The sequence below is a fragment of the Orbicella faveolata genome, unplaced genomic scaffold (genome assembly GCF_042242905.1).
Source record: "Orbicella faveolata isolate gen_17 unplaced genomic scaffold, um_ofav_v1 contig_47, whole genome shotgun sequence".
NCBI lineage: Eukaryota > Metazoa > Cnidaria > Anthozoa > Scleractinia > Merulinidae > Orbicella > Orbicella faveolata.
The window spans coordinates 14,324,312-14,338,490 of NW_028301577.1; the positions used below are offsets into that span (position 1 = coordinate 14,324,312).

General features: G+C 39.2%; 1 protein-coding gene across 1 annotated transcript in view; it reads left to right on the forward strand.

Annotated features, from left to right (window-relative positions):
* Nucleotides 1-3,274: 3,274 nt before the first annotated feature.
* Nucleotides 3,275-14,179, forward strand: part of LOC110045195 (uncharacterized) — a 74,172-nt gene continuing 63,267 nt past the window's right edge. The window contains exons 1-2 of the mRNA XM_089280063.1: nt 3,275-3,559; nt 4,372-4,438. Of these exons, the coding sequence (XP_089136189.1) occupies nt 3,516-3,559; nt 4,372-4,438 (111 nt within the window). The 5' untranslated portion in view covers nt 3,275-3,515. The remainder of the gene's footprint in view (nt 3,560-4,371; nt 4,439-14,179) is intronic.

Genomic DNA, 14,179 nt, shown 5'->3' on the forward strand with positions numbered 1-14,179 from the left:
TTCCGCGTTTGGACCGTCAATTTGTATTTACACTGAATAGACACTAAGCAGAAAAGAAATTTCCTTTGGACATCATTACTATCGGCTTTAGCGTCTTAGGCCAGAGTTTATTTGAATCGTGATTTCATCTTATACGCCTCAGTCATTATAAGAATCTAATATATAGATTTAAGCCAGCCTAAAAGCGTAGCTCCTGGGCCGGGTTGCTCAGAGCCCGATTAAGCTAACCCAGGAAAAGGTGGAATTTTGATTTGAGTTTTGTAACTTTGCGATGAGGTTTTCTGTATATTGTTTGGTCTTCTGTTTTGAGTTTTAATAATTACCATATATACAAAACAAAACAGCAAAAAACATTTGTATAGAAGAAAAAGTTATAATTTGGTTAAATTTTAATCCTGGGTTAGCATTAACCGGCTTCCGAACAATCCTGCCCTATTTTCAAAAGTTAACCTGACACGAGCCCGCGCTCCAATCGAAAACCAGCACTTGGTCAGCGGTCAACTTCAAAAAAACGATTTTCATGTCTATCTCCGGCTTACAGATTCGATTTTAGTTTCATATGAACTTATATATAAGGGCCAATTTACACGGCCCTTATATATTTACAGTGAATCTAGTGACATGGCGTTATCTGTTTGAGAACTTTCCCTTAGCTGTATATGAAAAGCTGTTCAAGTTCAAGATAAAAACTTGAAAAAATCGCATCAAAAATCAACTTCGTTATTACATGACAAACGAGCTAGCCTGGTTAACCGAGATCCCGATAGCGCGATGCCGGGATCTTGCGGATCGGCTAAACGGGTTGTTTGAAACTTTCATATTTTTGTAGCGAGGCTCCGGGGAATAACTACAGAGTTTGTGGGGTCTATTCCCTCGTGCCGAGGTCTATTGTTTTAGGCTGAATTTTGACATATCGAAATTGGTCTATTGAAAATTTTATGTCAACCGCCATTATCGATGCGAAGCTTTATGCTTCGTTCTTTCTCATATCACTTGATGAGACAACTTCGCGCCTGTAAAAATCAATGAAGCTAGAAAACAATGAACAAAAAGAAACTACATCCGGTGAGAATTAATAAAGAAAGGGTTTTTCACTACCGACGTTTTCATTTAGGGCGGGTTTTAAGTCCCGTATTAACATTGTTTCCTTGATTTTACACTGTAAATCACATTGACCACTTGCGAGGATCTCAAAGTGGTCCCATTTGATGTTGTGACCGGTAGAAGTTAGCTGAAGTTCAATGATCAGCAACAGCGCAGGCGTGACCAACTTGATTGAGAGCTTTGAAGTGCTCCGTCTTTCTGTCATGTAATCTTTTGGTTTTACCGATGTAGAAAGCATCACAATCCCAGCAACTGGCTTTGAAGACAATCTTCGATTTCTGAAAGCGGTTGAAACGATCTTTGTACGGAAAGAAAGACTTAATTCTGCGAGTGTTCTGAAAAATAACCCTGAAGTTGACAAAACCATAAAACTTATTGAAACGAGGTTTTAATCGGCGTGTAATAGCATCGCTATAGAAACCTAAATAAGGTAAAACAAGGACTACATCTTTCTTGGGAACTGTGAGAGTAGGTTCTGAAGGCTTGTCCTTATGTTTGTTCAGTACATCATTAACGTTGTAGTTAATAACAAAATCCACTTTACTGCAGTCGACTCTATCTGATCTGAAGAATTCCTTGCTTCAAAATGGTTATCCGAGAGGGGGACGAGACGTCATGGGGACGAGAATGAACGTGATGCCAGTGCAAAGAAAGGCATACTGGTCCATGCTGCCATGTTCCAAATGCCTTTTCTACGATAACTGCAGAAATTGTCGCGCGCTCATTGGCTAATTTTTATTGTCAGTAAGCGGACAGACACATGAATTTATAATTTATGCGATGCGTCAACGAGCGAGAACGGACAATTTGACAATAGACCACTTTCGATATATTAAAATTCAGCGTAATACAATACACCTCAGTACGAGGCTCCGGGGAATAAACCCCACAAACTCTGCAGTTATTCCCGGAGCCTCGTACTGAGGTCTATTGTTTTAGGCTGAATTTTATTATATCGAAATTGGTGTATTTGTTATCGTAAAAAACAAATTGTTGTCGGTTTTTAATGCGCCTGTCCTGTTATTGACAATGAATTTCGTCATAACATTGTCAAAGTAGTCTGCGGATCCACTCGGCTATCGCCTCGTGGATCCACAGCTACTTCATGATCAATAACAGGACAGACGCATGAAAACCTGACGTCAATTTGTTAATTTGAGTAGATTGCAGCTTATTTGGCACATATGCAGGCTGAAAATGCTCAAATTGTCCAAAAATGCGTTTTTGGCAAAAAGCTCCGGGAGTCAATGGGTCACAGCTGCTTTACCGGTAGTTGTGTTTTAGTTTTCAACTGCGATGATCAATCATGTCTTCATACAAATATTTTGTTTATACGAAAAATACGAACAGTTGCTGATAGTGTGTGGCATCGGTAAAAAGGCCCAATACAATTTTGCGAAGCGAACACCTCAAAGCGGCTGTTAACGCCGGCTGTTCTTTCCGCGTCTTTCTCTGTGCGTGTTGCCACATCCTCGGAGACCCGGTCCCGAGTTCAAATCCTCGGTCACGTTTTTTAAATGGCCAACTGGTCTGCTTCCTACCAGTTGGGATTTTTAACTATGTTGTTTTTATTTTAAAATTGTTTCCTCTGTTTCAGTGGCATGCCTGTAAACTAGCTAAGCTTAGTGTTTGTATAGCTTAGTGCATGACCACTATGAATTTCAATACAATTTACATTTACAACCTTGCCGGGGTAGGGCTGGGGCTAGTGTTCTTCCGTGTAGGAGGGGCCGAGTGCATGTTGGGAAATCAAGAGTACAACTCTCTTGCATGGTATTGAGAATTTCGAGACGTTAAAAAGTTATAAGGTCCGTCTTGATCGTTTTTTTTTTTCGTTAGTTTTGTTGTTCTTGAATTATAGATTCCAATTCCTTCTATATGTGGGTAGATATCATTTAAGTGTATGCCTCTAGTGTTAAAAAAAGGTTAAAATGCGTAATTAAATCCTTTCCAAGCTTGAGACCTCCGCAACTTTGCTCTTCATCTCACGAGACATTTTCAATATACAAAAGAGAATATTGGCTTTCGAACACTCTTACTGAACAATCCATAACCAAGATTTTGCATCAGGTTTAACTGAAAATGATGTTGTTCAAGCCCACTTTCCCCTTGGCACCTCGATCCGACAATCTTGTTAAACGATGAAACAGCAAATTCTCTCTAGTTCATCAGTAGGACCAAGAGTAGCGCGGGAGCCGAGCTACGCAGGATCCTATGAAAGGAAAGGAAAGGAAAGGAAATAACAGCAGTCGCTTCCTTATGACTGCCTAGAAACCTTTCCATGGTCAATGCCACGATCAGTGAATTAGGTTTCTTGTCTGTTGTTTAAAATCGTGCACGCCATACACGTTTTCTCTGCGAATATGTTGCTGTGAAACTCATGGAACGCCAAGTGCGAACTTTCCTCAAGTATGAGTTTTACGAAACATCGCAAAGGTCGTGGAGGAAGCGGCAGGTAATTATTTTTGAAGTTAGAAAAACTTCTATAAATTGCTTTTAACATTCTGTTATTTTATTACATAATCGGGCCGTTACGTTTCGCTCGATGAAGAAAAATTTTTTCAGTGTTGAGCAACTGGGAATTTATTATTGCCCATGATGCAATGTTTTGTGAAGACGAATTACAACCTGCCTTTTCTTCGTAGTTTTCAACTTTTTAAAATTGCTAGTGCGTGTAATGTAGTTGTTGTTTAAGGAAGCGGTTAACGATTAAAGCTACTTAAATGATTTTTGCGCTCTAGACTTCACCAAAGTGAAGTTTTGGGAAAGTATTATTTGTGATCAATCGATATAAAGACAACACATTCGATTCCTACAATCAAACCTTTTTCAGTTTAGTTTATGGTGACCATTCGGTTATCGTGATTTCTCTTTTACACTTGAACTTATAGCATTAAACGAAAAAATTAGTGGAGAAGTTCAGTGTGGAAGGACTAAATTATGCGGACAATCTGGAAACGTGTCTTATCCAGCTTATATCATACAGGCCGGCCGGTCTTTGGTGCTTGAACTGGGCGATCATAAAAGTGTTCTCTGCGTTCATCACTGGTATTTCCGGGAGTTTTTGTGGCTACGGGTTATAGATTTAAAAGACGTAACATGTTCAAGATCATTTACATCAATGCAAAAGCTAAGTGAAGAGCTTTAGTTGTGTAAACCCGGACGACAGCTTTACAAATTTCCCCACTATGTTTAGAATCTTCATTACCAGGAATGATCAAGTAGCTAATTTTCATTAAGCTTATATCTTGATTCTGTGTTCTTCAGGGGTCAAAGAAATTACAGACCAGGCTCCAGTGCAAGTCCACCACCACAGACAATTAATTTTCCCAATGTGAGTACGATTTTTAAATTGAAAATTCATTTACTTATGAGTGCTTTTCAATTGGTACTTGTTTTTAGGGCTGATTATTGTAAAAAGTGTTGTGCTTATAACTGTCATAAACCTAAAATGATAAAAGCCTAAGAAGCAGACACGACAGTGAGATTGGGAGTCTTGTGAGGGAAACGTTAGAAATATTTGTGAGAGTCATGGCAGAATCATGATTTCAAGCTGGCAGGTCTGTTACATCTGCAATAATGGGCGATTCTAGAAACAATCCATACCTAACCATGGATGGCATCCATACTTTAACCCCCCCGTCCCCCACTTTGGCTTTGGAAATTCAAAATTGCTCTACCCTCTCATACTTTCTAATCGATGCAGTCATTAGGCAGGGGTTGTAATAATTTTTGGCTCAGAAGGGGAGTTTCTTGGAAGGCCTGGAGGCCCTTCCCAACTAGGGGGGTCTGGGGGCATGCTCCCCTGGGAAATTTTGAAATTCTAGACTCTCACGGATGCATTTTCCTGTGTTTCGAGGCCTATTTATTATGTTGCGTTGTTGTTCCTAGAAGTCAATCAATTAGAAAGACAAGGTTGATAATGTGTGGTATTTTAATTCTTCGTATTCAAATCAATTCATGAACGGTACATCATATTTCACCACGAAAAGAAGCATAATATTAAAGTTTAAACACCAAAATGTGTCCCTTTCACTATACCCAACTAATCCTTTGTAAGTAGTCTTTCTTTCTTTTTTTTTCTGTTGTGTGTAAAAATGTAGTATTGGGTTGTAAGTAGTGTAAGTAGTGTACTGTATTTTTTTTTGTAAGTAGTGTAATTGTTAATAAATAAATAAATAAATAAATATATATATACCCAACTAACCTTGCGAAGAATCATTCTTCTTTGACCTCTTTTGTTTTGACGCTGGCATGAAATATGCTAATAACGATTACATTTATTCATGCTTAGTCCCAGTTTCCTCTCGATTTCAGCTGAATGTTAGGCTACACTTTCCTTTATCTTTTGTGGTCCAAAAGGCTGGGTTAACACAGTGACTAGAAAGTTGTTTCTTTCACCTTTCTTTTTCGTTACCTATAACAGAAGACTTATTTCGCCAAATTTCTTGAAGAGAATCCTTAGCTGCGAGGAAATTATCTGGTCTTAGTTATTTGTGTATGGCTACCCAGGACAACTACAAGCGGGTAGTCCGCTCATTACAAGCGGGTAGATCTACCCGTTACCCAGCTGTTATTGAACCCCTGCGTTAGAGCAAGTAGCTGACCGAAACAGCTAGGTACTGGCCAATCTTTCATCTCACTTTACCATTTTAATTAGGTCCGATAACAATATTTAATTTATTTTTTAAAATCATACAAAAACTATGTGCAAAGAAATACATACATGTACAAAATGTACAGCATAAAAAAAGTTGTTCTATCTTTGTAAATTTCCTGTCAGGGATTTTGGATTATTTATGGACCATTTCTTGAAATCTGAGAGATGTTCCTTGGAAATGAGGGACTGGTGCCAATTTTCGGCCTTTTATCCAATGGAAGTACAATAAATGTGTTTCTAATGCAAGTGGTAAGAAACATAGATTTTTGAATATTTTTTTGAAATTTCAAATATACCCATGTAACCCCTAACCCATAACAGGCCAGGTGTAGTAGTAATGGTAATAGTTTACTTAATGTCAAAAACGTGGGAAGTGTATGCACAATCTTCCGAGCCAGAGGCTCATGTTAAAAACGCTCGACAACAAATAAATAAGATCTAAGAACTAATTACAAAAATGAGGTATTAAAATGCTAGTAAAACTTTAAATACTAATCCTTAAAAGAGATTTACAAGCAGGGGTTACAAGTGCACCCTTTAAATTCCACTTTATACCTAAAGCATTTATGAGAACGAGCAATGGTCTCACATTGTTTAACACAGTTTGGCAAATTGTTCCGATAGTGTGAAACAATATAAGAAAATTATGTAGATAACGACTATTATACGAAAATTGCTGCACATTACTATTAGATCTTAAATTATAGTATGTGATGCATAGCTTGAAAAAGATTGAGGTGTATGAAGGAGCGAGACCATTAATTGACTTAAGAGTGGCTGCCTGTAAAAATAAGACAAATTCATAATTTCGCGGCAAGGGTCGAAAATTCGATTTTGCTCATGTTCCTATGGTAGATAGGCTAGGGCATGACAAAAACTACTGGATAGTTTTTTGGCAAAGTATCCTTTTATTTCAAAGAAATATACAAATTACCAAATTCCGTTAAAATCGTCATTTGACGCACCATTTTGTTAAACAAGTTTGAGAGCCTCGCATGTAAAACCACATCATTCTTCCGTCTTTCAAACACTCAAATATTTTTGTGCAATGCTTAAATGTGTACTGGGTTGATTTTAGGGAATGTTGCGGTTTTTGTTGGGTGCAAAATAATTAAATTTCGAAGACATGTATTTTATTCACTTAAAAGTACTTCGTAAAAATAATTAATTTTCACCATGTGCGAAACCTTCAAATCGATTAAGCTTCTGTTGGTTGAATCGCAGAAGGATGGTCTACAGATTCCTGTAAAAATTTATTTAGGCAAATGATTGTGAGCGACGGGAGAGCTTTTCAAAGTACGCTAAAAATGCAGATATTTGACCATCCGTCGTCAACTTTCAATTTACGGGTTAGACTTATATTTTAGCATGCGCCATATGTCTTGAGCTATATTAAGTTGAAATAGACACAAGAGCTGATAATTTCGAAATGTGTTAACCTCATTTGCTGTAAAAAGTAGGTCCAAGAGCCAACTGTCAACTTATTTAATGGTCGAATATCATGAATCTATGACCCTCTTCCGATACATATGATCACCACTGCATCTAAGTCAAAAACGGCTAAGTGATTTGTAGATAGTTGCTTGCTTTGCACTACACCAAAATATTAGGTTTGATCATCGTTTGATCTATTGCTGCTTGAATCCTTGCTTGCAGCGGTTCCTTGTTAGTTCGTCACGCAATGCTGTCATCCCATTTTAGGGGGTACGGGTAGGACAATAATATAATACGTAAGGATCCATAAGGCTTGGAACCAGCAGGAGCACACAATCTTGTTGAGTGGGAAAAGATTAAATTAAGCAATGAAAAGATTGAATAGTTAACCATTGCCCGTGTTGTCATCTTTTACTAGACCACCACTACCTACATGCCCTCCAGTCCGTAATACTGTAGCGCTAAACCCGTACCTACTGTAGGTCTTTTCGCGCTGTGCAATTATTTTTGGTTTACATATAATACAATGGGCCACCCTCCGGGAAATGGGAGGTGGCCGCTTAATAAGGGTTGGCTGCTTAATAGAGGTTGGTGTAACTTGAATATTTTTTCACTATCGGGTTACAAATTTAGTTAACATGGAGTCAATTCAAGACAATCATGATGGACATCATCCTCGGAGACTCCGGGGCAGTTAGTGGGGGTGGGGAAAAAGTCTAAATGGGTCTTCGCCCAAACTTTTTACTCACCCGTTGAGACTTTTTCCTTGCCCCCACTAACTGCCCCTGGGTCTCTGAGGATGACATCTATAATGATTGTTTTGAATTGACTCCATGTTCACTAAGAAATTTATAACCTGATAGTGAAAAAATATTCAAGTTTCACCAACCTCTATTAAGCGGCCAACCTGGCCACCTCCCATTTCCCAGAGGGTAGCCCACTGTATTATATGTAAATTAAAAATAATTGCACAGCTCGAAAAGACCTACTTGTAGGTACCAGTTTAGCGTAGTATTTACGCAGGACATGTAGGTAGCGGTAGTCTAGTAAAAGATGACAACAGGGGCAATGGTTAACCATTCATTCTTTTCATTTCTTAATTTCATCTCTTCCCACTCAACAAGATTGTGTGCTCCTGCTGGTTCCAAGCCTTATGGATCCTTATGTATTAGGATATAAATTGTCCTACCCCTACCCCCTAAAATGGGATGACAGCATTGCGTGATGAACTAACAAGGAACCGCTGCAAGCAAGGATTCAAGCAGCAATAGATCAAACGATGATCAAACCTAATATTTTGTTGTAGTGCAAAGCAAGCAACTATCTACAAATCACTTAGCCGTTTTTGACTTAGATGAAGTGGTGATCATGTGTTGAAAGAGGGTCATAGATTCATGGTATTCAACCATTGAATAAGTTGACCGTTGGCGATGTACATCAAACGTTGTGTAAACAAAAGCAAACTTCTGCTTTATGTGCGACAAATGGTGACAGAAACACGTCTAATCGGCTCTTGGACCTACCTTTTACAGCAAATAAGGTTAGAACATTTAATTATCAGCTCTGTGTCTATTTCAACCTAATATAGCTCAAGACATATGGCACGTGCTAAAATATAAGTCTAACCTGTAAATTGAAATTTGATGACGGATGGTCAAATATTTGCATTTTTAACATACTTTGTAAAGCTCTCGCGCCACTCACAATCATTTGCCCAAAGAAATTTTTACAGGAATCTGTAGACCATCCTTCTGCGATTCAACCAACAGAAGCTTAATCGATTTGAAGGTTTAACACATGGTGAAAATCAATTATTTTTACGAAGTACTTTTAAGTGAATAAAATACATGTCTTCGAAATTAAATTATTTTGCAGCCAACAAAAACCACAACATTCCCTAAAATCAACCCAGTACACATTTAAACATTGCACACAAATATTTGAGTGTTTTAAAGATGGAAGAATGATGTGGTTTTGCATGCGAGGCTCTTTAACTTGTTTAATAAAATGGTGCGTCAAATGACGATTTTAACGGAATTTGGTAATTTGCATATTTCTTTGAAATAAAAGGATATTTTGCCAAAAAAACTATCCAGTAGTTTTTGTCATGCCCTAGCCCATCTACCATAAAAATATGAGCGAAATCGAATTTTCGACCCTTGCCAAGTTATTTTCTATATTTATGGACAGGGACTCTTAAAACCTAAAGTAAGCGACATAACACAACGCCTATGTAATGTGGTATCATTACAATTAAACTGGATATTCTTAGGAAAGAAACTCTGCAATGTTACCGTGGAACGGTCCTTGAGAAATTCAGGCCTTCAGGCTCTTTTGTCCTTTAAAACCTTTCAAGGAGTGTATGCATTGTGAGTACCATTAGTAAAAATGAATATTCATTTCTCACATACAGCTGGGAGCCATGCCAAGCGAAACCACGCAACCTGACCTTAACATGACAACATAACTGTCTTACAGTGGCACAAAAAAAGTGGTCAGATAATAAATTCACTGCTTCTTAAATAAATTCACTGCAACTGAATAGACTCAAAAAAATACTTCATGGGTGGGTGGGTGGGGTATGTCATGTAGATGGAAAAACAAAAACTGAACCTTGTACAAGCCTTGTGACCTGAAACCCCCCCATACACTTGTACTCAGACTCTCAGCCATGTGTGAGAAGTGTTTTCTGCTTCATTTGTTCCTCAGCCAGCAGAAAACCACACTTCTTACACACAGCTGGGAGCCATGCCAAGCCAAACCTTGCAACTGTACAATACAAAGAGCACAGAATATAGGAAAATCAATGCATAGTACTCATTATACATGTACAACTAACTATTTCGATGGCAAAAGTAGATATGTAACAATGGAAATTTAGTTCCTTGAATGTCCAACTCAACACACGAAAACAAGCTGTTGGAATAAACAACGTATAATCAAATGCAACGTCAATGTCCATCTTTAATTGACTTGGAACAAGTAGAAGTGAGTGTAAGGACTCATTTTTATATTTGTTCCGAGTCTTCTCACTTCGCCACCCTCCATGTCTGTGGAAGAGTCTGTCTGGCACACCATGAGCCACTGCTGCAGAAGCTCCTTCTTGATGTAGGCTATGGATTCCAAACTTTGTGGGTTCCAGAGCTTCTTTGCCTAGCTCCTTCTTGATCAGCCATTTTGCCCAACTCTAAGACATAACCTCTTTCTGTAGACAGACTCCTCTCTTGGTATGCAACATGCATTGAAATAAAGGAGAGCCTTTAGAGTGCAGGGATTGGGAAGGCAAAACAGGCAAATGAGTCTATGGTCTGTGGCATTGGAAAGTTATGGGCCATTTATGAAAAGTTTGGACCATTAGGATAAATGGGCCATAAAAAAATTTTGACAAACGATACGTAATTCGTGATTACTGTTGTTTTATACTTTTTACTGGACTTCAAGCTAGGTTAAACTCATCACAAATAGATGAGCTTGGGAACTGGTGCCTGAAAGGTTAGCAGGGAGCAGAAGCCGTAAGCGGAAGGGGAGGTATCCATGGCAACCCTGGAAGTGGGAACCACCCCCAAAAGCAGCCGCTAACTGGCACCGTCACACTGAATGAATCAGTGGAAACAATTTACCTGACTCATACTTACACAGAGACCAGCAACCAAGAGGGAGGAACGGGAAGGGGCGAGAATCCGCAAAGATTCACCAAAATACAAAGCAAATGATCAGCAACGATCAGCTGGCAGCACAGTACGAGCAATGCAATGTGCTGCAACAGCTCTGCAAATCTCCAGAGGGCCGCCCTGTAAGTCATGTACTGTAAAAGGGAAACCGCTGACTGCATTGGTTCGAGTCTAACTTTGCCTAAATCATATTTAGCCACATTTTAAGTGTACAGTCACAGAATATAGCTAATACAAATTAGAGTAAACTTAACTTTGACGATACTCACCCCAGGTCTGACATCAACATTACTGAGACATGCTCAGTTTTGGATTTAGAGTGACAAATAAAGTTCCTTGAACTAGAAGGCTTGGAAGCTTTGTCTTCATTGTTGTTTTCAGGATCACAATTTGTTGTGGCGGACTCGGCATTCATTGTGCAAAAGGGCAACAATCTCTGAGTCTTGTCCAATTTTGAAACTTTCACTTTCAGAGGCATATTATTTGGCTAATTACAGCACGCAAAACATATTCAAATCAGCTGATCCTATCATTGAAAACAGAAAGCACATGGATTGAGCAGAGTCCGAGTAAAGGGTCTGGGGATGAAAACAAAGCAATCGATTTTATAACGTTAATTAAAGAGCAAATACATTGTGATTTCTCGCGTGTTTATTCATCATTGCAATAGAAATTTCACAAATGAAAATCCTTTCCACAAAATCTTGTATATTTTACTAGCTGTTCTATGGCTAGGGTGCATTGAAAGCCGAGTAAGTACTTTCATAATGCGCCATTTCGTAGCTTTATGCGCATGGCACATGGCCTTTCCAATCCCTGGGAGTGGTTTACAATTCTCAACAATTGGGGTGTACTGCAATGTGCTACAAAAACCCACAATCCTTTGCGGAACTGGTCATTCTTTCATTTTTCCAGATAAATAGCTACATGGGAATCAGCAAAATGAAAACTGTCTACTGACAAATGGTGCAAGTCATCCCATGAAAGAAAACCAAGGAAACCTAGCGAAACAAGGCTGCCTGGTAAAGGTCACCAAGGTTACCCTTCTCAAAGGAAATGGTCACTTTCCGCACCAGAGCAGCAGATGTAGTGGCTCCTTATGCTCAGCCAGTCTAGCAACAATTCACCTGGCAATTCATCACTTGCTTCACTTTCAGATACTCACTCAGCTTCTGATAACCACTCTTTTTGTGAACCCAGAACCCTCACAACGTACCTTATTGTGAACCCTCACGATGTACACTGCAGAATTCACCAAAGACAATGACCCGGTCTGTTCAATGAGAGACACGATGTACAGCATAAAGACCACAGGATCTTCCCGTGACAACCGGCCCATGACCTTCAGGATTTATACACATGCAGATAGGTAGCAACTGTTGTAGCAGCCAGATCTCAAACCAAAGACAGCTGAAAATGCCTTTGCTAGCTCTCTCAATTTCGAATGGTCAAAATGATCTGCATGAAACTCAGCTGGAAAGATGACCTCCTCCACCATGGGTTGTACAACTGCAACACAATGATGAAAGCTATAAGAACAGGGAAAAATATAGTTAGCACACATTGCATAAAGGAGGAGTAGATCCACATGCATGTAAACACTGTGAAACTTGGGTCCATAACAGATGGATTAAAGGAAACCATAACAGCTTAGTGCCCATAACAGGGCTTAGGAGCCAAAACAGCTGATACCACTGAAAGGCAAAACGATGAACTTACTCCAAACCTTTGCGGATATCCTCCAGAAAAAAATTTGTACGCACACTGTTTTCATGGAAACCCCCTCAAACTATATATCAGTGGAAAGGTTATGAAATGTAGAATGTGCTAAAATTATATTCTGTTTTGCTGACTGCTTTTCTAAGGCAGCAGAAGCCATCGATGCCAAAACGACCGAATGAAGTTTCAGCAAATTAATCAGGTATCAAATGTAAAATAACTGTGCAGTGTTAATCACAAAGCATCAATTTCTCAAAGGGTGTCAGCATTTTCTTTTATTTCTATTGGTTATCTTCTTATAGATCTGTCAAGGTCCACTATCGAAAGATTTGCGTAAGGTGTTGCATTAGCAGCCATCACGAGAAAAGAATTTAAAATAAAAGAATTTGCTGACACCCTTTTGTCTTTATCAACCAGTGAACTTTCTGGCCAAATTTCACAGAAAACCATCGATTCTACATACTCTTGATTCATTTCATGTCGCACCTTCTCAGAGGGATATGTGAGCTCGAAAAGCCCCCAGCCAATGAAATAACAGAACTCCTAGCATTCACAGTATGCAAACTTGTGGTTCGCGGGAAAGCAATAGTGTTACATTACAGTCACGTTTTAGGAACACACATTTTAGGCCAGTGGTCAGCAATAATGGGCAAAACAGAAGGAAAGCGATATGCAACAAAGCAAAAAGGAACTGAAGAGCAATTGCTGAAGTGTGATTACAAGGAAAGTATTTGACACAGGATCTCTGGATTTAGCCGTTTGCTGCGAAAAAGTCGCTGAGGAGTCCATGCCTTTTGGGGAAAATTTTATGACACCTGGACAGTTTATTGACTTTTATTAAAAAATCTCTTTTTTCCCAATAACTTGTGCATGTTTTAATATTTTACTTTCATTTTTTGAAAATGTTACCTTAAATAATGAACTTTAATTTGGTTGGAGAAAAAGAAAATTTGGTAAAAGTAGCCCTGCAAAGGTTTGGAGTAACCTTAAAAAACTTGGGACAATGACATGATAGAGTCCAAACTGAAAGCCAAGAATTGCAGCTGTGGACTGCTGACATCAGCATGGTGTAGCAGCAAGAAGTTAATCAACTGGCTGGTTGACCAATCGTCTACTAAATGTTCTGTTTGTCGATAGCTGCCTGGGGACTACTCAACAGCTCCTGTTCCACTCTGGACATTTGCAGCATGGTAGTCCCTGGCTTGAAGCAACGAAAACACGCAGACCACTCGTCACATGGCTGACTTTGTTTTCCTGCCACTAATGGCCTCGCGTAACTCACAATTCTGCTCTCGTGGATGGCCCTCCTTTCCGAAGAACATGGAATAACTCCTTTAGCCCTGGGAACCTTACAGGAAGCCGCTCTTTTCTTCCCCTCCCCTAACTGTTTGCTTTCCTTAATGGCCTTCCGTATCTTCTTTTCATCATCAGTTGTTAGCAAGTGGATTGGCAGTATAGCAGATGACCATATCCCAGTTGTACTTTTCAGCTTGAGTAAGAGGTGCTTGTTTCTTTCCAGGAGCAAATCCTTACCTTCAGTGAGTTTTTGAGTGTGTTCTTCACCATCAGCCGTTGCTAGTGCTTAGTTAGT